Genomic DNA, 24830 nt, shown 5'->3' with positions numbered 1-24830 from the left:
GAGCGAGCCAAATCGAACACGGTTTGTGTCCTTTTTAAAGGGCATATGCCGCGGCAATAAAAGCCGCAAAGAAAACTTTCTTTGCGGCCACTATTGCGTCTGCAAGGAACCGTCCGGCGGAGTTGTTCCGGTTTGTCAGAGGTCTTTTAACTCCCTCCACCATAGGCGAGAGCCCTGACAATTTGGCCACGCGCTGCGAAGCTTTTGCTCGGTTCTTCGCGAAGTCGCTTTGATCCATTCCGGTCTGGACACCATATTAAATGCAGTTTCTGAGGATGTAACACGAGCACCTGCTTGTCCTATTTTGATGGATTCATTTCAACTGGTGAAGCCCGAGGATGTGGACAAGATACTTGGAGGAATGAGGCCTACTACGTCCATCCTAGACCCCTGCCCATCCTGGCTTCTAAAGGAGGCCAGAGGGGGATTGGCTGAGTGGGTTAAGGGGGTGGTTAACGCCTCCCTTCGGGAAGGCAAGATTCCAGTGAGCTTAAGACAAGCTATTATAAAACCGCTGTTGAAAAAACCATCACTGGACCCCACTAAATTTGACAACTTTCGGCCAGTTTCCAATCTCCCCTTTTTGGGCAAAGTCCTGGAAAGCGTAGTGGCCTCACAACTCCAGGTATTCTTGAGAGACACGGATTATCTGGATTCGGCACAGTCTGGTTTCAGACCGGGACATGGAACTGAGACGGTCTTGGTCGCCTTAGTGTATGATCTGCGCCGGGAGCTCGACAGGGGGAGTGTGTCCCTGTTGGTGCTGCTGGACCTCTCAGCGGCCTTCGATACCGTCGACCACGGTATCCTTCTGGGGTGCCTTGCGGAGATGGGCCTCGGGGGCACTGTTTTACAGTGGCTCCAGTCATTTCTGGAGGGCCGCACCAAGAAGGTGTTATTGGGGGGACACCTGTTCAACGCCACATCCTTTGACTTGTGGGGTTCTACAGGGCTCAATACTGTCCCCCATGCTGTTTAATATCTACATGAAGCCGCTGGGTGAGATCATCCGGAGTTTCGGGGTGCGGTGTCATCTGTACGCAGATGATGTCCAACTCTGTCACTCCTTCCCACCTGCTACTAAGGAGGCTGTCAAGGTCCTGAACCGGTGCCTGGCCGCTGTAACGGTCTGGATGAGGGCGAACAAATTGAAATTGAATCCAGACAAGACAGAGGTACTCCTGGTCAGTCGCAAGGCCGAACAAGGTATAGGGTTACAGCCTGTGCTGGATGGGGTCGCACTCCCCTTGGAGGCGCAGGTTCGCAGCTTGGGTGTGACCCTGGATTCATCGTTGAGCCTGGAGCCCCAGGTCTCAGCGGTGACCAGGGGAACATTTGCACAGCTCAGGCTCGTGCGCCAGCTGTGCCCGTACCTCGGGAAGTCTGACTTGGCCACGGTAGTACACGCTCTGGTCACATCCCGCCTTGACTACTGCAACGCTCTCTATGTGGGGCTGCCCTTGAAGACGGCCCGGAAGCTCCAGCTGATCCAGCGCGTGGCAGCCATGTTACTAACAGGAGCGGGACGCAGGGAGCATACAATGCCCTTGTTGTACCAGCTCCACTGGCTGCCGATCTGCTACCGGGCCCAATTCAAGGTGCTGGTGTTGGCCTACAAAGCCCTAAACGGTTCTGGCCCAAAATACCTGTCTGACCGCATCTCGGCCTATGAGCCCACGAGGACTTTGAGCGGGGAGGCCCTTCTCTCAATCCCGCCTGCCTCACAGGCACGCCTGGCAGGGACGAGAGACAGGGCCTTCTCGGTGGTGGCCCCTTGGCTGTGGAACACTCTTCCTGTAGACATCAGACTGGCACCCTCCCTTATGACATTCCGCAAGAGACTAAAGACGTGGTTGTTTGAGAAGGCGTTTGAATAAGTGCTGCAATAATTGGCAATGACGATAGGAACGTAACATGGAAAATGATATTTGGATTGTGGTTCAACGATGAGACGTCGCGAATGACTTGTTGTAATTGTATTATTGATATTGATGTTGTTGTTTGATGATGTTTTTGATATTGCTAGTTGATGTTAGTCTTTGATGTAAATTGCACCTTATTTTATATGTTGTACACCGCCGTGAGTCGCCCCAGGGCTGAGAACGGCGGTCTATAAGCGCAGTAAATAAATAAATATAGGTTGCTTACCTGTAACCGTAGTTTCCCGAGTGGTCACCTGTGAATTCGCACATATGGTATTTCCTGCGCCTGCGCAGACAGTTCGGAATCTTCTAGAAAACTTATTAGACACTTTTAGGTGGTAGCCACGCCCACTCTCCCCTTGAGAGTATATATAGCCAGTGGGAGGGGCTACTACCTCAGATCCTTTCCTCCACCGCGAGAAGCAGCTTGAAGGACTGAGGCATGACACCAGCGGGGAGGATGGGCGGGAATGTGCGAATTCACAGGTGACCACTAGGGAAACTACGGTTACAGGTAAGCAACCTATATTTTCCCTTCGTGGTCAACTGTGAATCGCACATATGGTAGACTAGCGAGCTACTAATGTGGCTGGTGGGCGTCATGCCACCGCAAAGAGGACTGCTCTGTCAAAGAATACACCTTTATGACAGCAGGTATCAACCCTGTTATGCATGATGAAGGTGAACAGAGTACACCAAGCATCTGTCCAACAGAGGTCTTCCAGAAGAAAGCCCCTCAAAAAGGCAGTGGAGGTTACCTTTTTGGGGTTCTACAGGGGATGATCCTTAACCTGCCTAGGTAAAGTGCGACCAGTCACCTGATAAGTCAGATGAGCCGTCGAGATGATTGAAGACAATAGTTGCGGAAACACTGGGAGGCCACTGGCATCCTCCCAGTACTTTAGAAATAGCCTAGGAGATTTTCCGAGTCTTGCTGTTCTGTGAATATCAAAAAACCAATGCCCTCCTGACATCTGATGCAAGGAAGAGGGAGGGTTTGGAGAAGGTTTGTAAAACTATCTCCCGAGACAAATGGGAGCATGGGCTTATCTTGGCTAGAAAGGGTATTGTCAGTGTGTGCCACAACCTTGTCCAAGTGAATCATAATAGGGCGCATCTGCCCAAAATGAGTGAAGATCACTCACCCGACACGTCAAGGTAACAGAGCAAAGAAGTTATTTCCAACGTCCGCATGAGCCAAAAGCAAAATTGAACCTTAATCAAGGAGAAAGCACAATCTCCAAGCTCCAAGACAAGGCAAGGGGAACAACAGATGGTTAATTTTTCTGAACTCCCGAAGAAATAGACCAAACAAAAGGTCTGAGTAGCATGACGGAAATTCACTTTACTCTTAAAACCAAGATATGGCCGCAAGGTAGGGAGAGGCCTGAATCCAAAAGAGACAGCAAAAATTCAGTCAAAAAGATCTGTGTTGAAAATGGGTCAACCTCCCTAAGGCAGCAAAGGCTGAAGCTGGGTTCATTGTAGATACGAGAGCACTTAGTGGAGGCTCTTTGGGCTGTCTCTATGATAATCCTCACTGGTTGTGACAAGAGAGGAACAGGTCTGACCAACTCAATTGACATATCCACCAATCCGAGTTGGGATGGAGGACTCAGTCCCCTTGAGACGTGAGGAGGTTTGAGTGATTCCATATATTCACCAGCTCATCTTAGGACATCTCAATGAGGGAAGAAAAGCATGGCTGGCGCAACCACCAAGGGGCAATGAGAATACAGATTATGTAGTCCACTTGTAGACTGGACACCACCAGATTGCGAAGAGAACCAGTAGAGAAACGCATAGAGGAAGCAATGGGTCCCATCAGAGGAAAGCGCCCCTCTTAAATAGCCCCGTGGTAGATTTAGCGGCTGACTTGATACAACAAAAGGAGTGCTTGGCCATATCATCTGTCATGACTAGATCTATCTCCAAGTTGTAGTGCAATAGGTGAATATGGAATTACTTGCACTGACTACGGGACTGGCTGGACACGATTGCAGATAGCATGGTTAATGGTGAAAGTAGTGTTCGTTTCGTTTTTTGTTTTTTGGGGGGGGGGTTGTTTTGTTTTTTTGGGGGGTTTTTTTGGTTTTTGTTTTTTAATGCCTGTTGTGTTTTAAATTCTATTTTTAAAAGTTTATCCTAATTGTAAGCCATCAAATAATTGCATATATGTAAAGCTACCTTAAGTCCCCTTCGGGGTTGAGCATGGTGGGGTATACCACACGGTAATAAGTTGCCTCACAGTCTGAGTATACACCATACCACATCAGGACAGAGGGACCATTCATGATGGGTGACCAGTGTCCTACCAAGTGATCAGTTAATGTATTCTTGTCTACAGGGTTTACCTTTACAAGGTGGATCTATCTGTCAACACCCCAGTCCCATAGGTAAATGGGTTAATGACAGAAGTGGAAAGAGTGTGTATCACCCTGCTTGTTTATAAGAATTTGGTGGTAATGTTGCCTGTGAGGGCCTGGACTACAGGCCCCAATAGCAATGATTCAAGTATCTAAAAGGGCTCTTTGACCGCCAACAGTTTGAAGTGCTTTATGTGTCTGGAGGACTCTGTCCCGTGCCAAGTTCTTCGGGCAGTGAAGCCCACCAAATGTGCCCTCCAACTCCAAAGGGAGGAAATCATGGTTAGAATTCTTGGAGGAATTTGTTGGTCCGAAGGGCAAATGGCACAGATATTGTTTTGATGGGTAAACGACTAGAGGTTAATACACCTCTCATGGTCTCAAAGAAGGTATGAGGATCATCCTTAAGGCAATCGAATTGAGAACCATGCCTATATGGACAGTGTTGAAGGCATGAATGCGGTCCCGTGGTTGTAGTTGCAGTCACATGTTCTCTTTGTTGACAACCCGACCTAGGAACTGCAGGAGATACAGCATAAACAGATATGAAAAGAAAGTAAGGGTTTTAATTTAGCTAGCAATAGCCAGTCCTTGATATGTGGATAAATTACGATGCAACTGAGGCAAGATGGGTCAGCACAGTAGCCATATACTTGATGAAAGCAAAAGAAGCAACTGGAAGCCCAAATGACAGAATATCAAACAAAAAGGTCTGGTCCCTTATCCTGAAGGGACGGGACCTACTAAGGAATAAATATCCCTGAAATGTGTACTGGCAAACCAAACATCCTTAATTAACAGGGGAAGGATCGTAGAAAACGATCTCATCCAAAGCTTGGGAAAACTGATACATTGGTTGATGTCCCTTAGGCCCAGAATAGGATGCTAGTCGTCGTCCCTCTTAGACACTCAGGAGCAATGGGAGAAAAGGGAACAGAAGAACACTGAAGGTGGCCGATCACCTCCTTCCACAACAAGGCCTGGGTTTCCCCACAAGGAGGGGAAGAAGGTGTCAAGCACTAATAGCACACCAGATTACAAACTTGATAGGGTAACCACCCTTAATAGCCTCTTGCACCAGGCATGCTATGCCAGATTGAGGCCAAGGGCTGTAGTCCCAAACCCAACACAGAAGAGCCAACACATGCTCCACACAGGTCGTTAAGAGGGTGTTTAAAGTTCAATGTGAGAAAGAATATACTAGCTCCAAGTGAAGGAGGACAAGAGTTGAAGGCATCATCATGGACATTTCAGGGTGAACCGAAAACCGAATCTGTGGGATGTCTGATGCATCCCTGGGTATGTTTCAGCCTCTTGTCTGTTCCAAGAGAGGTGGTCTAGATAGGGGGCAATTTTAGACGAAATCAACATTTAATACGCCCCATATATGCCCACAGTGGGCCAGGCCAATGAATAAGCCTGCCAAAACATGCACCTTTCTCCCCCTAAAGTCACCTCTCCTTGTCTGATGGAGTTGACAAGGGTTCTTAGTAAGCCTACAGCACCTGGCATTCCTAGGCGGTCTCCCATCCAAGTACTAATCAGGCCCAACCCTACTTAGCTTCCAAGAACAGACAAGATTGGGCGTGTTCAAGGTGGTATGGCCATAGGCCTGGGCCACGTCCACGATGGTTGAATTAGGTTCGCATGGATGTGCCACCCACTTGGCAGAGGTGAGAGCAATGCGAGAAGAATGGATAGCAAAGGTAATACTACAGGAGCCGGTGAATGTTGCTGCTCTAAGGGGAAGATGGGATCACCCACTGGGATAGGTGCTTCCAATGTGGGTAAGCTCAAAGCCTTGCCATATGCACCATAACAGCTGAAAAGACATTAACTGCATCAGAAGAGGGTTCTCTGACTCATGTGAAGTGTCCACAGCTTCTGGGGTGCTTTCCAAAGACTCAGAGTCAGCATTAAGACCTAAGAGAAATTGGGGCTGCAAGAGGAGCCAACAACATGTTGGTGTGGAAAAGAGCATACCACAGAGAACTCACCACAATGAAGCTTGATCCCTGACATATGCAAACAGAGGCACTCCAAGTAGCCAGCTTGTGGTCAAAGGACATTAGCATCGTGCCAAGTTTATAACTTGTTTGTGTTTCAAACTACATTATAACTGTATCCTCAATTCACTTCTGATATGATAAACCAATAGCATTAAGACTCGCCACCAGGGGGAGTAAGAAGGTCTGACTGAAATGAGAAGAAATTGGGCCTTGGTGCAGTTCCACAAATGAACTCTAGAGGCCGCTGTTGAAGTTGAAGCCTGCTGAGCAGCCATGAGGGTGGAAATGAGAACCATGGACGTGGAGGCTGCCATTTGAGTGGCAGGGAAGGCGGCACGTCCCCGCAATGGAGCCCGAGGTCTAAAGTAGCAGTAGTGTCCCTGCAGGGAACACTGCCAAAGCCCGCCCTACTGGGGGGTGGGAGGACTAAGGCCCTCCATAGGGCCCCTTCTCTAGTGGGGCCCTATGGCTAGAGACCCCCCCCCCCACCTTGTGCCTGAATGGCAAAGGGATCAAAGGGATCTCCTTCCATTGCAAGTAGCCCGGTATCGGCTCCTCAAGCCTAAAGAGGAGAAAGTAGAGCCTCGAGGCCGGGGCCTAGAATGCGAGGGCGAAGGCCTCTGGGGACAGCAAGAACAGATGCGAGGTGAGTGGCCTTGAGAGTGTCCCCAGGAGTGCTCGGTACCGAAGGGAGCTTCCCTTGGCGACACCGATAGGGATGCCAGGCATCGAGCTCGGGAGGGGCGCCAGGATCAGCATCAAGCCCGAGGGAGGTCCCCATGAGAGCGCCAGGGCCATTGCCGGGCCCGTGAGAGGCGCCCAGGGCGGCTTCGAGCCGTAGATGGCCCCAATGGAAGCACCACTCTGGTGAGGGGCTTAGAGTTCGCCAGAGGCCGGCACTAGGGCACTCCCTGCCTCAAGGGGCAGGCTCAGGCCAAGTGAAGACGCTGCTTCTGTGCGCGTGGGGCCGGCGTCGGGGCGCTCCCTGCCTCAGGAGCAGCCTGAGCAGGATCTGCGCTTGAGAGCGCGCACCCATGGGCTGGCACCGGGGTGCACCCTGCGTCGAGGGGCAGCCCGGGCACAATCTGCGCTCGACAGCGCACGTTCCCTGCATCGAGGAGCAGCCCAGGAAGAATCAGTGCCTGTGCGCACTCACATTTCCTCCGGAGTCGGCAAGGGCGGGAAAAAAACCCGCGCTTTTTGCCGCAGTAGCAACAGCCACCAGGGGCAGCGCTGAGGAGTTTTAAGGCCACAGCCTCACTTGCCTTTCTTTTTTAGATTTCTTCGGCTGTTTGGCCCACTCAGAGGCCTTTCTCTGCCCGGTAGGCGGTGGAGCCACCTTGGGCTACTTAGCCTTGGGCCTGACTGAGGCCAGACGGCTATCCAACAATACAAAAAACACTTGAAAGTACTGAGGCCCTTCAGCTGCATCACGGTAAATGGCCCCCTCAGCGGTAGTATTCCCCACCGGGGCAGTAGGCCCAAACACCACTCCCCTGAAAATAGGCGCGGGGTGGGTGGGTGAAAGGAAAGGCCTGCTCAAGAGATGAGCCAGCCATAGGATGACTCTTACATGTCCGAAGGGTGAGAAACGGCAGCAGAAGATGCCAGATCATACCCCAAGGCCTCTCCTCAGGCATCGCTGACACAAAAAGCCCATCCATAGGGCTGCTTTTCCCTCCACATGAGGGACACGTCTTAAAAAAAGTGGTGGTCAACATACCATCACCATGACAAAATAAAAAACAAAATTAAACTCAAATAAAAATAAAATGGCAAAAATTCACGCAGTCCATAAACGCTAGTCAAAAATGAAGAAAAATGAGAGAAAGATTCCTAGCTGCTGCAATGGCGGCGGATGAAAAGATCTGAGGTAGTAGCCCCTCCCACTGGCTATATATACTCTCAAGGAGAGAGTGGGCGTGGCTACCACCTAAAAGTGTCTAATAAGTTTTCTAGAAGATTCCGAACTGTCTGCGCAGGCGCAGGAAATACCATATGTGCGATTCACAGTTGACCACGAAGGGAAAATAAAATAAATAAGAAAAAGGTGTATTTATTCATATCTGGTGGAACTGTAGAAAAGTAAAAAACTTCTGGTCTCAAATACACAAGATGATAGAAAAAAAATATTAAATATAAAATTTGAGTTGAAACCAGAAACACTACTGTTAGGGTTATTAGACTTCAAATTAGAAAAAAATGAAGATATGATATTTTTTTACCTAATATCTGCTGCGAGGATGTCTCTAGCAAAAATGTGGAAAAACAAAGATATTCCAACCATGGACCATTGGGTTCTCAAAATAATGGACATAATAACCATGGATATTAGGCCTGGGTAACAACACAAAAATTTGTTTCTAAAATCGATTTGTATTTGGGGGGTTTTTTTGTTTCGATATTTAAAATAATTACAAAATTTTCCCTTTAAAAAGTTCGGTATTTACGAAATTTCGTTAATATTTACAAAACATTTTGTAAAGATGACGCCCTTTTTTTTCCAATATTTTTTCAATATTTTTTTAATTTAATTATTAATTTAGTAGAATAGGGAGGAGAAATTATTATTAAGGAGGGAAGGCAGGCACTCACTCTGGTGGGCCGTCAAGCGCTGCCGCCGAGTCGGGCCCGGCTCCTCCGAAGCTAAGGTTTCAGTGCAGAATTGGGAGAAGGGGCTCCCCAAAGGCCATCTAGTCCCGCCCTCTGCTATGGCCTCAATGCGAAATTGGGAGAAGGGCTCTCCAAAGGCCATCTAGCCCAGCCCTCCGCTAAGGTTTCAGTGCGGAATTGGGAGAACGAAGCACACCCACCGCAAAGGTGAGGAAGGAGGGACGGGCCGCCTTCCCGCTGAGGGTCGCTCGCCCTCTTGCTCGCTTGCTCAGCCGGCGTCTTCCCTGCCCTCTCCTCCTCCTCCTCCTCCTCCTCCTCCTCCTCCTCCTCCTCCTCTTTCAGGCTCTGACTGGCTAAGGAGAGGAGAGAGAGGAGAGCTCCCAGCAAGCATAGCCATCTTACGTATTTCCGAAATGGACGGAAATACAAAAATATTTGGCGCATGCCGTTTCGATATTTAAAAACACTTCCGGTTTAAAAATAAGTTTTGTAATTGTTTTGTAATTGCTAAAATTAATGAATATTTAACGAATTACAAAATTAACGAACGAAACCGCCCAGGCCTAATGGATATACTGATTCAGAGAATCTCTCAGAACTACACAAAACCCCAAAGAACCGACTGGAAAGTAGTGTTAGAATTTATAAAGGGGGAAAATAAAGAGATGTATATAATCTATATCCATAAATGAAATCCAAGGACTAAATAAATAAGAAACCGGTAAAGCAAACCAAGCAAGGAGATAAAAATGTATGCTAGAACAAATGTATATATAAGGACAAACAAATATAAGTGTACACTTGGAATACATACCTCTAAATGTAGGTAAACATTAATTGTATGAATCACCCTGGGCGAATCTGGAAGTGCCCAACCTACCCAAACCCAACCCCTGCTCTGCCTTCCTGCTTTCCCTATTCCCCTTACTGTTCCTTTTCCTCCTCCCCCAAATTCCCGTCTTCACTTCCCCTTCCCCCAAAACACCCTATTGTACTTACCTCATGTTTTTAATGTAAGCTTGTAAAATAAAAACTAATAAAAATATATTTTTTAAAAAGACCAAATTGGCACACAGAGGCCCCATGACCCTCTCTACATCCTGTTGCAGTTTGGAGGAGGGTTGACCATGGAAGAAGGGACTTGCAGTACCTTCACTCACTTACTGAAACCACTGCCATCCTCATCCAATGACTGATCAAGACCAAAATTGGCACACAGAGCCCCCATGACCCACTCTATATCCTGCTGCTGTTTGGAGGAGGGTGGACCGTGGATGATGGGACTTCAAGTACCTTCACTCACTTCCTGAAAACAAACTGTCATCCAATGACCAATAAAGAACAAACTTGGCATACAGATCCGCCATTACCCACTTTCTCTAATAACCTGGGCAGCACCGGGTCCCCAAGCTAGTAAATAAATAAAACTGGCATCAGATTTTCCCTTAGGAGACCACTGCACCTTTTCAAAAGACTTTCCAGTCAGGAGGTACAGCAGTGCTCAGTATTACAAGACAGAGTGATGTTCTTGCCAATCCATTCTTCAACTAAAAATGTATTCAGGCATAGCATAAAATTGGAATATGAACAGGATTAATTTAATGTAAAGAGCAAATTGCTTGGTATCCAGTGGTTTGCTCAAGAAAAAGGGCATACAGCAGCAAATACACTGACTATGTAACCCACATTTTTAAACACAGTGCTGAGAATCATGTTGGCATTTATTACTGTGAAACTAACTGAGTGAAGATTGCTAATGTATACATATATTTCATATGTCTTTTAGCATTATCCATATCCTTTCTATCAATATGAGAATCAAGTTGGATTACAGCATGGAACCCTGTTAAGAATCTCTTGTCGCCCCCCCCCCCCCCCTGAAAAGACTACAGGAAGGGGCACCAAGGCAATTAGAAGCAAAAGGATCTCAATGTTAAGTCTGCTAGGTTACCAAGGTTTCTTCTATTGAAATTTTGTAGTCAAATTCAATTGCAGTATACAAATAAAAAACTTCCAAACAAATCACTTTAGGTTGTTTCACAGTGGTGGGAATTGGGGAGCAAATCACCCCACTGATCCACCTCAAGGGCCATATCTGCTTCTCTCAAAATGGCAATAAGAAGTAACATCATATCACTTTTGACTGTCATTTTGAGTGCAGCAGCAGAGGAAAATAGAAGTACATGGTTTGGATTTATGTGTGGAGATGAAGTGGGGGCATTTTTGCATGTTTACATATGCTTATCTTTTGGTATCACTTAAAAAAAGAAAATGTGATATGGACATTTGTGGAGGCAGTGGGAGACTTCAAGGGCCTCAAAAGTGAACTCAGGGACTACACTTAGGCACTCTTGGAAATTATGGTTCAAGTTGATGCATTCTCCGTTCCAGACAGAATGTCTAGTTAAATTTCATCGCAGTGCCAGAGGAGGTGACTGAGGCATCTGCTTGTCCAATTTTGTGGGATTCTTTTCGGCTTGTTCTTCCTGAGACCATGGAGGAGGTCCTGGGGGCTGTGAGGGCGACCACTTCGGCCCTAGACCCTTGCCCATCCTGGCTTGTAAAAGCTGCCAAGGAGGGGTTGGTTGATAGGTTTGTGTTGATCATTAACGCATCGTTGGAGCAAGGGATTTTTCCATCTAACTTAAAACAGGTTGTGGTTCGCCCACTCCTTAAGAAGTCCTCCCTTGACTCTACGGTGCTGAACAATTACAGGCCGATCTCCAACCTCCCTTTCTTGGGTAAGGTGCTGGAGCGGGTGGTCGCCCTTCAGCTCCAGGGTTTCTTAGATGACATCAATTACCTAGATCAGTCACAGTCTGGTTTCAGGCCTGGTCACGGCACCGAGACAGCCTTGGTCGCCTTGGTGGATGACCTCCGTAGAGGACTGGACAGGGGGAGTGTGACCCTGCTGGTTCTCTTGGACATCTCAGCGGCTTTCTATACCATCGATCAGGGTATCCTTCTGGGTCGACTCTCTGGGATGGGTCTTGGGGGCACGGTTTTGTCGTGGCTTCGGTCCTTCCTGGAGGGTCGAACCCAGATGGTGAAGCTGGGAGATGCCTGCTCGGATCCCTGGCCTTTAACCTGTGGGGTCCCGCAAGGCTCTATTCTATCTCCCATGCTTTTTAATATCTACATGAAACCGCTGGGAGAGGTCATCCGGAGTTTTGGAGTTGGGTGCCATCTCTATGCAGATGACACACAACTCTACTACTCTTTTCCACCCAATTCCAAGGAGGCCTCTCGGGTGCTAGACGAGTGCCTGGCCGCTGTGTCTATCTGGATGAGGACGAACAAGCTGAAGATCAATCCCGACAAGACAGAGGTCCTCCTGGTCGATCACAAACCTGATCGGGGTATAGGGTGGCAACCTGTGCTGGACGGGGTTACACTCCCCCTGAAGTCACAGGTCCGCAGCTTGGGAGTTCTCCTGGATTCATCGCTCACGCTTGAGGCTCAGGCATCGGCGGTGGCCAGGAGGGCTTTTGCACAACTGAGACTTGTACTCCAGTTGCGACCGTACCTCGCTAAGGCTGATCTGGCCGGGGTGGTCCATGCCTTAGTCACCTCTAGACTGGATTACTGCAACGCGCTCTACGTGGGGCTGCCCTTGAAAACGGCTCGGAAACTCCAATTGGTCCAGCGGGCAGCAGCCAGAATGTTAACTGGGGCCCATTACAGAGAGAGGTCAACCCTCCTGTTTAAAGAGCTCCACTGGCTGCCGTTTATTTTCCGAGCCCAATTTAAGGTGCAGGTGCTTACCTACAAAGCCCTGAACGGTTTGGGACCACCCTACCTGCGTGACCGCATCGTTGTCTACGAACCCACACGCTCACTCCGGTCATCTGGAGAGGCCCTGCTCGTGATCCCGCCCGCATCACAAGCGCGTCTGGTGGGGACACGGGACAAGGCCTTCTCCGTGGTGGCCCCCCGCCTCTGGAATGCCCTCCCAAAAGATCTCAGACAAGCCCCTACACTGGCAGTCTTCAGAAAGAATTTGAAAACCTGGCTGTTCAAATGTGCCTTCTCTGACTAGAAACCCCAGTTCCAAATCCCAGAAGCACTTTAGTCAGAATCAAGACCATCGCACACTGCACACCGCACTTATATTATAATCCCATATCCCTCCGACACATCAGCACTTTTAACCTGTACCCCTACTCCGGCCGGCTCAGTTTTTAATATTGTCTTGTTGTATTGCTATTGTATTTGTTTTTCTGCTTAATTGTCTTATTTGCTATGTATTGTATTGTTGTATTGTGTGGGCTTCGGCCTGTTGTAAGCCGCATCGAATCCTTCGGGAGATGCTAGCGGGGTACAAATAAAGTTATAATAATAATAATAATAATAATAATAATAATAATAATAGTTAAAGCAGCGTTTCTCAACTTTCCTAGTGCCGGGACGCCTTCATACTGTTCCTCAAGGTGTGGTGACCCCCCCACCATAAAATTATTTTGTTGCTACTTCATAACTAATTTTGCGGCTGTTATGAATCGTAAAGTAAATATCTGATATGAAGGATGTATTTTCATTCACAGGACCAAATTTGGCACACATACTCAATACTCAAATTTGAATACTGGTGGGGTTGGGGGGATTGATTTTGTCACTTGGAAAATGTACCTGCTGGGATTTACAGCTCACCTACAATCAAAGAGCATTCTGAACTTCACCAATGATGGAATTGAACCAAATTTGCCACACAGAACTCCCACGACCAACACAAGATACTGGAAGGTTTGGTGGGCATTGACCTTGAGTTTTGGAGTTGTAGTTCACCTACATCCAGAGGGCACTGTGGACTCAAACAATGATTGATCTGGACTAAACTTGGCAAGAATTCTCAATATGCCCAAATGTGAACACTGGTGGATTTTGAGAGTTGTAGTTGCTGGGATTTATAGTTCACCTACAATCAAAGAGCATTCTGAACTCCATTGACAATAGAATTGGGCCAAACTTCCCACACAGAACCCCCCTGCCTTGAAGGGACTCATTGGCTCAAGCCTCCCTCCAGCCTCACACGCTCTCCCACACCTGCACATTTGTACCACACTGCCATGTGCCGAGCACGCTTGCTCTCCCTTCCCTGCTTGGAGACTCAGAAACAGTTCTCCCCTAGGCCAAGAGGCCAGCCAATCACAGCAGATAAAGGTTTTTGGTGGGAGGATTTGCAGTCTGTTTCCAAAAAGGAAGAGAAGGACAGTCTTCTCTGCCAAAGGGGTTCCTAAGACCATCAGAAAGATATGTTTCCAGATGGTCTTTGGCAATCCCTCTGAAACCTCCTCACAACTCCCCGCTCCCCCAGAGGTCCCGACCCTCAGGTTGAGAAACACTGAGTTAAAGCATCACTTGTCACCTCTTTTGGTACTCTTCTTCAAAATATGTAACTTATTTTTCTCTATGAAGCATGTTATGCTTAGTTACATTTAATTCAATCCAGTAGTGAGCCCTTGATCCCAATGTGTGTCCTAAGATTTATTCAAGACAAGAATGTATGACCTACTGAGAACTACTTTATTTTTTCCTTTGCACACCAATGAAATCACTTTCAATGTCTATTAATTCTCTCCCTCTTGATCACTGAAACTGAGACAATGTAGTTAGACTCCTGGGCTTTTTGTCACTGATGTTCTAGAGAAGACTTTTTGTTCAACACTGCCCACAGAAACATAGTGGTGTGGAAAATGGGAGACATGTGGTCCTCCCACCCTCTGCAGTACCTTCCAATGCTGTCTCCAGAAGCCACAAGACTACAGCACAAGCTACGCTTCAAAGATGAAGCTGTGCATTTCAGACAAAAAGGCATACTATATACTAGGAGACAATTACAGATGTTGAACCCAGATTTGAGATTCTAGGTTATACTACAACAGGCCTGCATAACCTGTGGCCTCACGGGTGTTTGGGCTTCTAATTTCCCAAAGCCCTAGCCAGCTTGCCCAATGGAAGATACCTGGAGGGCCAAAGTTTGTGCAGGCCTGTACTAGAACATTATATTCATATCAAAGATTCATGCTAGGCAGCAATATTAAATGTATTGCTGCAGCCTAGTACTCATACTTTTTTGTCTTTAAAAAACACATGTAATATTCCAGAGTAGTGGTTCTTAACCTGTGGGCCATGGACCTCCAGTGGGATGCGAGGATAAAAATCTGGTCCACGAGCCTCCTTCCTCTTTATTTATTTATTTTATTTGTTTTATTTCCGTTCCTTTCAAGACACCTGCCATTCCTTCCCTGTTGCTGACCAGCCCGGACCCTTTGCATAGACCACATCAGCTCTAGATTATTAAATATGGTTTTCTGTGGGTGAGCAGATGGCGACTACTGGATGGTATATGTTCTGTATCAGAAAATAGATCTGATGTGGTCTATACAATGCCATTTTCTGAATCAGAACCCCAAATAACTAAACCGAATCTAAAGTTAGTCAAAAACAGATTCATAACCCTTTTGGTACTGTTGGAGAGTGCTCCCTGGTCAAAGTGATCTCTGACCAAGTGGTCCCTGGTCAAAAAAAGGTTGGGAACCACTTTTCTAGACAAAGCACAAGATCTTTCCATAGAAGGGAAAGCCATTTCAATGGCTTGGTCATTGATCTCTGTTGTAGTGTTCAATCTCAATTATTCTCTTTTCTGAAAATAGCTATTCTAGGTAAAGTGGAAGACACCCAAAGTCTTCATTAATACTATTTGATATCACACACAAGAACTTAGAGAATAAAATAAACACCCTCAATAGATTAATGGCTAATAAAAGTTCAAGATATTATAAATATGGACAAATTGACCTAATTAGTAATAAAATACCAAGGAAAACCCAAGAAAGCAATGGATTGGCTACCTTTCAAAGAATATATGTTAAGGGAAAATTGGAATCTAAACACATAATAAAAGTGAAAATGTGTGTATGTACGTATGTGCCGGAGGTGTCCACTTACACAGACAGCCTCCTGCCTCCACAAACAGGCTATAGTTCTAAGCGCTGAGACGCCTCCAAAGACACTCTCTCAACTGACATTGCAGGTTATAGTGAGCACCGTGAATATGTAGCCCACCCCCTGCCAATGTCCTCCCCAAACACCAAAGACCCAAGGAATGCTTTCATTCGGGGATCATTTCATCTAGATGTTGTTTTTATTCCCAGGGTTCCTTTCTCTCTCCAAATTTACATGATCCCGCCCAATGCCTCCCACTTAACCCTTTCCTACTCATTCCTATGGCATAAAGCAAACAGGAATTGATCAGCAACTGAACAAGAGATTTGGGAAGAATTCACCATAATTTAGAGGAGCCGTAGTTTACCTACATCCAGAGAGCACTGTTAACCCAACCTACAATGGATCTGGACCATACTTGCTACGGAATGACCCACCTGCGCAGAAGTTGTAGTTCATCCTGTATCCAGAGATAACAAATTTCCCAAAACAAACAATGCCTTTCTTGAGTAATTCAAGCATTGCTGGGTCCCCAAGCTAGTATGATAATATACTTCAATCAATGTAAAAGAAGAATTGTCCCTTAAAAAAGATGAATGATGAGGGGGAGCATAGACTAAGAAAAGGAAATCTAGAAACAAAATAAACCACGATGAAGATAATTGGAACTTTCCCCTTTTTCCCCCATTCCCTTTACCCTCTTCCTTTCCCAATCCCTTTCCCGTTCCTGTTCTGTTCTTTTAAATTTTTCTCCCTCTCCTTTTTGAAAATATATATATTAATAAAATTATTATAAAAATACTATTTGATATCACAAATACTATCAAAAATGGTTTTTGGAGGACACAGGAAGGCTGCTTAGAAAATTCATTTGTAAAAGTGATAAAAGTGTTATCAGTGGAATTCTCATGTCTAGCTGAAGTAAAGAGCTGGCTAAGCATTTGTGGTATTTTCACACGAATAATGCTTTACTGCAATAGTATTCAAAGAGGTGATCTGTGGACCACTGCCAGTACATAATATTTCCAGGAAGGAAAGAAATGGTTGTATCCAATGGGCACAAATATGGTACCAGTCTCTGGCACATTAGGAAACAAAAATGTCAGCCTCTCATGTTAGATAACTGAAAAACACTTGTCTACTAGATACCTATACAGATACTGATCTAGCAAGACTAGCTCAATAAATAATGGGAATCAGTAGTCAAACGTGACTCACCTGGAGATGGAGGCTGTATTTTGGGTTGTGATTTCTTTGAATCAGTTGCAAAGATGTCTGGGGGAGGATCTTCTCCTCGTTCAATCTTGCATTCAAAGGCATAGAGACACTGGATGTACTGCTTCTTCAGGGAGCTAGCTGCACTGCTAGAGGTGCCCACATTCAAATTGGTTGATAACTCACGCCATTTCTTGTTTTTGTTAACCTGCACAAAACCAAAAGGGCCAACTTTTTAAACACATCCCACTCCAAAACTTTTTACAGGCAAATGACAGGCATCCCAATAAGGTTTAGGGAAAGCAAGAAAACTATAAACAATCTGTTTATTCTAATAATAGATTAAAAATCAGTAAACAATGTAGTTGTCTATCTGAGAGGACTAAAACTACAAAACACTTCCAAGTTCAAGACAAGCCACAACATCAACAGTAAAACCTAGGTGAATCTATGGTAAATAATTCACATGTATTTCTGAGTTGGATGACGAAATGTACATGAATAGGAGCTCGGCTGAGAATATTACAAAAAGAAGCAAATATTTATTCTTAAAAGGGAATGAAGATAGTTTATAAACTATTTTCAATTATTTCTAAGCATTTTGCTCATGAGTGACGCCCAGCAGGGAGCTCTAGCATGGGCTGGTCCATAAGGTCATGAAGAGTCGGAAACGACTGAACGCATAAACAACAGCTAGTTAGTTAGTTGTGTCTCTGTGTGTGTGTGTCACACCTGGGTTGTGAAACTATATGCGTTTGGTTATCACCTTAAGAAGGGTTCCATAAATAGGCTACAACCAAATACAGGCAGATTTTGAATGTGATCTAACTGTTCCCCAACTGTTCACTCACTTGAGTTAGCCCTCCAATCTCCTTCACGGAAACATAGAGACGGTACAGGTCTAGGGGTTTTCGGCCCACAGCTGGAAGGTTGGTCATGCCCATTGCTTTCTCTTCGGTGAAGGCCAAATAGCGATCTACCCACATCTTTCTTTCTGGCTCACCACCAAGCTCATAAAGTTTAGTAATCTTCTCATTTGTAGTAGTGGAGGAATTAGATTTCTAGGTAAAAAAGAGAAAGAAGCAGACTAGAGAATCACAGCAATTTGGAGCGCAAGAAATGCAGTATTTTGAGATCGTTTTGTAAAGCATGGCAAAAGGATAAAATAAAATTGTTTTCTCCCATATGTACAAAGGTGTGTGTGTGTGTGTGTTAGCAGAGTGTTGAAACACACTCTTCATCATTTCAAGACTGCGATGGAGATCTAAATAGCATTTCTATTCATTACAAACTGGACAATTCCACAGATGATACAGTAATCTACACATTTTTGTAACAGCTAGAACCAATTACTGGGATGCATTGTATCAAGTGCTGTTTCTGAAAACTCTTTAGAAACTTCCATCATCGTGAAACAGAAGAACCAAGTTAACAAGCATGAACTGTTAAGTCTCAGAAATGTATCACAACTTCTAATTTGTTTCAAGACAATGTTTAAACATTATATAGGGCTTGTTTTGTCTATAAAGCCCTATATAATGTTTTAATGTACTTAATTTTGATTTAAATTTTAATGTATTTTAATTGTATGTTGCTGTTAAGGTGTTGAATTACTGCCTATCTGTAAGCTGCCTTGAGTCCCCTCCGGGATAGAGAAAAGTGGGATACAAATATAGTAAGTAAGTAAATAAATATATGATCAGCAATCAGCGTATCATAAGAACCTGCCTAGCTTTCCTAGAATAGGCTATTGTTTCCATCTTCACAAGGCAAGCAGATGGCCTTGAGAGTTTTGATGTCAAGTTGTGCTGCAAGTAGACAATTTACTCTTAAAGATTATGTGACTGCCATCTGACATTACCCGTAACACCCCAGTTCAAATCTGCCCAGTTCATCTCAGTTTCTGGTGATTAATAATGATTTTCTATTTCTGTTAATGTGACTTTAGTTGCAATTACTTTATTTGAATCAACTATGGTTTTTGATTTTTAAAATGACCATCAGAGGTGCTCCAATAATGTTTATTACCTACTGTGTTTTATTTTTACAGAATTTTTATGATTTTTTGTAAACTCTGAATACAGCAGGCAAGGATGCTTCTTTCTATACAAAAGTACCATCAATACTTTGTTTTTCTTTACTATTAACCTGATTTCAGAGCAATACTGAAGAAATAGTCTCAAGTCTTTCAACTAACATGGGAAGCATTTCACCAGCGAAAGGTGTTATTTCCCTCGAGGGAACTAACAGAACACTGCCCCAAATTTCACCCTTATCAGGGTCAAACTCTTATGACTCAACTATGCTGCAGAGGAAAATTCGCTGTCAGAAACACTGGCCAGTGGCCGATACTGTTCATCTTATAATAGTGGCATTTATTGCTAACAACTAGTGGGTGACACTAACACACAGGGTGGATGGCAATACATATTAACTGTCCTTATACAGTTCTTTTTTCATTACAAGAAGACATTCTTTTTAAAGATGCAGTTACTACTTGGCAGGAGATTGGAGTGGATGGGCCTTGTGGTCTCTTCCAACTTTGATTTGGAAGACCTACAAGCTACTCTAAACACCTTCGCAGAAGCATACGAACAGCCCGGCCTGTCATTAAACATCAAGAAAACCAAAGTGCTCTTCCAGCAGTCACCAGCCAATCCCTCTCCAATGCCAGAAATACAGCCTTCTGGTGTAGCATTAGAAAATGTTGACCATTTCCGCTAACTTGGCAGCCACCTCTCCACAAAAGTCAACGTTGACACCAAAATACAACATCGCCTGAGATCTGCGAGTGCAGCCTTTTTCCGACTGAAGCAGAGAGTGTTTGAGGACCGGGACATCTGTAGGGATACCAAGGTGCTTGTTTGTAAAGCTATTGTCCTCCCAACCCTGCTATACGCTTGTGAGACGTGGACAGTCTGCAGACGTCACATGCAACTCCTGGAACGATTCCATCAGCGCTGCCTCCGGAAAACCCTGCAAATCTCTTGGGAAGACAAGTGGACAAATGTCAGGGTGCTGGAAGAAGCAAAGACCACCAGCACTGAAGCAATGGTCCTCTGCCATCAATCCGCTGGACCAGCCATGTTGTCCGGATGCCTGACCACCGTCTCCCAAAGCAGTTGCTCTACTCTGAACTTAAGAACGGAAAACGGGACGTCGGTAGACAGGAAAAGAGATTTAAAGATGGGCTGAAAGCTAACCTTTAAAACTCTGGCATAGACACTGAGAACTGGGAAGCCCTGGCCCTTGAGCGCTCCAGCTGGAGGTCAGCTGTGACCAGCAGTGCTGTAGAATTTGAAGAGGCACGAATGGAGGGCAAAAAAGAGAAACGTGCCAAGAGGAAGGCGTGTCAAGCCAACCCCGACCGGGACCTCCTTCCACCTGGAAACCAATGCCCTCATTGTGGGAGATGATGCAGATCAAGAATTAGGCTCCACAGTCACCTATGGACCCACCAACAGAACACTGACCTTGGAGGACCATCATCCTCGGACTATGAGGGATTACCTAAGTAAAGTAAGTAAGTAAGTAAGTAAGTAATGTTTCCATCTTTTAAAAGGCAGGAAATGTTCATTTGATTCAATATTTGAAAGGATCGTTGTGAGTATTTTATTTTGAATTGATTTTCAAAGATGGGAATGCGTTCTTCTTTCATTTTGAAGCCATCATCATAGATGGACAATGGTGCATTTAGCTGGATTTTAGATTTAAAGATTGTGTCAAAAACATTTTTACAATCGGCATCTCTCTATCCTTTGGCACTCTGAATTGCAAAGTCTGAGCAGAAGGCTTCTAGATGCGGTGTAACTGAAGAATAGGACCAGTTCTGAATTTGAAGAGATCAGGTTTATTTGCAACTGAGTTGAAAATGGATCTCAGTTAAACTAACAAATATCAATGCAGCATTCCTGTTTAGCATTGCCAGTATCTTGCTATGAAGAACAAAGGAGTAACATCTTTGAAATGATACTTTTGTACAGAAACTGGGGAGCTCTTTATTTAGCACAGAATCACCACGGCCACAGTTGTCCTACATGTGCATCTAAAACAGTGATTCCCAGCCTTTTTTTTTTTTTTTTACCAGGGACCACTTTTACCAGGGACAACTCTCCATCATTAGTACAAAAAAGGTTATGAATCCATTTTTGGTCAACTTGGTTTGGTTATTTGGGGTACCGATCCAGAAAACAGCATTGGATAGACCACATCAGCTCGTTTCTTATACAGAACATAGTTTATCCAGTAGTTGCCATCTGCTCGCTCACAGAAAACCATATTTAATAATCTAGAGCTGCTGACCTTGTTTTAGGTCTTGCGGCCCACAGGCTGGGAACCCCTGATCTAAAGAAAACAAATGGCTGAATTTAACTGAGTTTACTCTGTTGCCACTAAAGATGCAAATGTAGGGCCGTTTGACAAGTTTGACACCAGAATTATAATCACCTGATTGCTACCCTATTTGAAACAACTGACCATTTTGAGGTTAGATTCAATATTTTGTTACCAGTAACAAAGAGTCTACTAAGTTCCCCCATGAAGGCATTCTTTAATTCTCTTTGTTCTCTATGCAATTATTTTATTAACTGTGTTGTTGTGTGGTTTCCGGGTTGTATGGCCATGTTTTAGCAGCATTTTCTCCTGACGTTTTGCCTGCATCTGTGGCTGGCATCTTCAGAGGATCCTCTGTAGATGACAGCCATAAATGCAGGAAAATGTCAGGAGAAAATGCTTCCAGAACACGGCCATACAGCCCAGAAACCACACAATAGCCCAGTGATTTCGGCAATGAAAACCTTCAACAATACATTTTACTAACTGATTGAATGATTGATTGAAAGACTAGACTTCTTTGTCCCAAACATTTTCTTTAGGAAAAAAGTCAGGATACCATAACCCGGTGACGCAGCAGGTTAAACCGCTGAGCTGAACTTGCTGACCAAAAGGTTGGCAGTTTGAATCCAGGGAGTGGGGGTGAACTTCTGCTATTAGCCCCAGTTTAAGAACCTACCAGTTCTTAAACATGCAAATGTGAGTAGATCAATAGGTACCAATTCGGAAGGAAGGTAATAGCACTCCATGCAGTCATGCTGGTCAAATGTTCTTGGAGGTGTTTACGGACAACGCTGGCTCTTCAGCTTAGAAATGATGATTAGTACCACCTGCCAGAGACGGACACTACTAGACTTAATGTCAAGGGGAAACCTTTACTTTTATTTTAAAAAATCAAAAGCTACAAGGCTTTCTACCAAGGGCACCTCACTCTAGTCTAGATTAACTGCACTTGCAATCAATACAGCCCAGTTCTTGATGTAAACTCCTAATATTAGAGCAATGGATACAAGGCCTTAACATTCTCTGTTGGTACTCAAATGGAGCCTCCAGCATCCTTTACTGATATTCTTGACAGGGCAAATCAATAATCCAAGAGCATAATTCTAGCTATTACAGTAGTTACACCTGTATAACTGCTTATTCTGCTACTGTACATTTTCATAGGAGATAACTTTGCCAATTTCCACAAGTAGGAAAGTTTTGTTCACTTTTGAAAACTGTTAATGCATGCAAAAGAAATAAAGTGGGAAGCAGCATCTTTGGAGTCAAAAATTTCTTGTAGCTCCACATGTCCCAAGGTGGAAGTAAATCACAAGGAAGCCGTAAACAGTAAACATTAAGAGAGAATATTAAGAGACACAACTCCAAATTGTTTCAAAAGAATCTTCTCCTTATTTTCAGAAATAGTCTGCATGAACATAGCCCGAATGACACACATCTGACAGTGCTCTGTTATAAAAACCTTACAAAGGCATTTTTTCAAGTCAGTAATGAGGAAGTGGGAGTAAGAAACCCTTGCCTTTCCAAATAATCTAATTATATTAGCTTGACTCCTACATTAGTCCCAAGCACAAAAGACCCAATCAATCAATGGAATTTACAAACTGTTGATTCAGCATTCAACAATTATCTCAATGGATTTATTGAGAATTAATAAGAAGGTTCAAGTCATAAGGCTAGAAATCAAAACGCAGATTTTTCTTAAAACATGATGCAAATGTTTCCAATTTTTACCTTTGACTTGGACTCAGATTTTGTTGTTCCATCTGCCTTATTGTTCATTTTTGCCACAGGTGTTAGTTTAATATCCCCAAGTCCCATCATCTCAGGACTTGCAGCCATCCCTAGAGAATCAAACAATCAATATGAGAATGCTTTTCTAGGTGTTATCCCAAATCCCAAAGTTCTTAAACAAGTATTGAGTACAGTATATCTTACCTGCAGAGTTGTTTGCCATATTCCCACCCAATGGATATGGCGGGCCCTGGGGATTGAGCATGCCAGCCATGCTATTAATTCCTTGGCCATAGGGAGGTCCAGTTCCCATCATTCCTCCTTGGTTAATATGGGGATAACCAGATGACCTAAAAACAACATGCCTTTATTAGTAATACCAGACCATGAGCATATGCTTCCAACATGAGTAAGTATCAATGGTTTCTGTATACTACCAAAACACATTTAGCAAGTTCATTTAAGTATTCTGATTCACTGACATGCAGAAACCAGTAGGTTGGAAAGGATCCCCTTTCTCTGTTACTGCCATTTATGTTAGTATCAGATTTTCAATCCCACTGGCAGTTTTAAAAAGAGGATGAGATCTAAGCACAGTTCTCCTTGATGGCTTAAGTACGACAAATATGAGGTGGTTCACTGGCTCTATCTAAACCTCTCAATACAATTTAAGTACTTCACTGACACTAGCTGCAAGTGAAGGCTTTTGCAACAAACTGACAGGGAGATACGGTGGTCTACAAATAAATTATATTTATTTTTATTATTATTACTAATACAGTATTTTTACTGTCTTTTCTGGGATAATGTTTTATTTATATCTTGCCTTCTAGCAAAGAGCTTCAAGGTGGCTGATATATGTCCCAGGAGGAGAGGGGCAGAATCCTAACAGAACTGAAGGTGATAGACAGGCAATCCCACGATTTTTCTGCTTTCCACAAAAACCCATGCCCGAACATCTTCAAGTAGGAAAAAGGATTAGGCAGGTACACGAGACAGTAAAATTAAAAGCTAACATATCACATCACCCTTGACCTGCTTTGGTTCAACAATTTTGTGCCAGTGTCTGAATTGAAAGACTCTTCCTTCCATTTAGTTTGCTTGACAGGAAGCTGCCACTCCCAGTTACTGCAAAATCTGGTGTATTTTTTGCCCACTTGGATCCTAAAGGTATCACAACATGCCTCCCTTAGTTCTTTAACACAGCTAAGATGTGAATGAGCTTTATTAGCCAACATACTGACTTTGCATTTTATCTTTTTCAACGAAGGGATAGTGAACAAGAAGTTTAAATCTTAAATTTAGGGAAATCTACACACCTGCATGCACAAGACTTACCTATTCTGGATTGAATTGACAGCAGCAGCATGCATAGCAGCGGCGGCGGCTTCTTGTGCTTTCCTGCCACCTGGTGGAGGACACATTCCAGTTCCCACTTGGGGAGGCATATTTGCCATGTTGGGTCCATAGGGCCTATTCCCCATAGCAGGATGGGTCAAACCTCTCCCTGGGGGAAGACCAGGATAGGGTGGTACACCAGTCTGACCATGGATCTGAGTCCCTGCTCCCATGGGGTTTATGGTTCCTCCTATTCCTGAATTGGGGTAATTTGTATTGGCCATCGTATTGTAGTTTGGCTGCCTGGGATATCCACCTACAAAACAAAGGGGACAGTGATCAGCAATCATGAA

The 24830-nt window shown here is 44.6% G+C and overlaps 1 protein-coding gene and 1 pseudogene across 2 annotated transcripts in view; both read right to left on the bottom strand.

Annotated features, from left to right (window-relative positions):
- Window positions 1–24830, bottom strand: part of LOC137095073 (AT-rich interactive domain-containing protein 1A-like) — a 238101-nt gene that overhangs the window by 72927 nt on the left and 140344 nt on the right. For both annotated transcript variants that reach the window (XM_067461282.1, XM_067461283.1), the window contains exons 8-12: window positions 24478–24793; window positions 23344–23489; window positions 23140–23249; window positions 17922–18131; window positions 17074–17278 (exon numbers count right to left, since the gene is read on the bottom strand). In XM_067461282.1, the coding sequence (XP_067317383.1) occupies window positions 17074–17278; window positions 17922–18131; window positions 23140–23249; window positions 23344–23489; window positions 24478–24793 (987 nt within the window). The remainder of the gene's footprint in view (window positions 1–17073; window positions 17279–17921; window positions 18132–23139; window positions 23250–23343; window positions 23490–24477; window positions 24794–24830) is intronic.
- LOC137095742 (5S ribosomal RNA) lies at window positions 5782–5900 on the bottom strand (annotated as a pseudogene).

The sequence above is a fragment of the Anolis sagrei genome, chromosome Y (genome assembly GCF_037176765.1).
Source record: "Anolis sagrei isolate rAnoSag1 chromosome Y, rAnoSag1.mat, whole genome shotgun sequence".
Classification (NCBI taxonomy): domain Eukaryota; kingdom Metazoa; phylum Chordata; class Lepidosauria; order Squamata; family Dactyloidae; genus Anolis; species Anolis sagrei.
The sequence above is the reverse complement of the archived record's forward strand: the minus strand, read 5'-3'. Positions and strand labels throughout refer to the sequence as shown.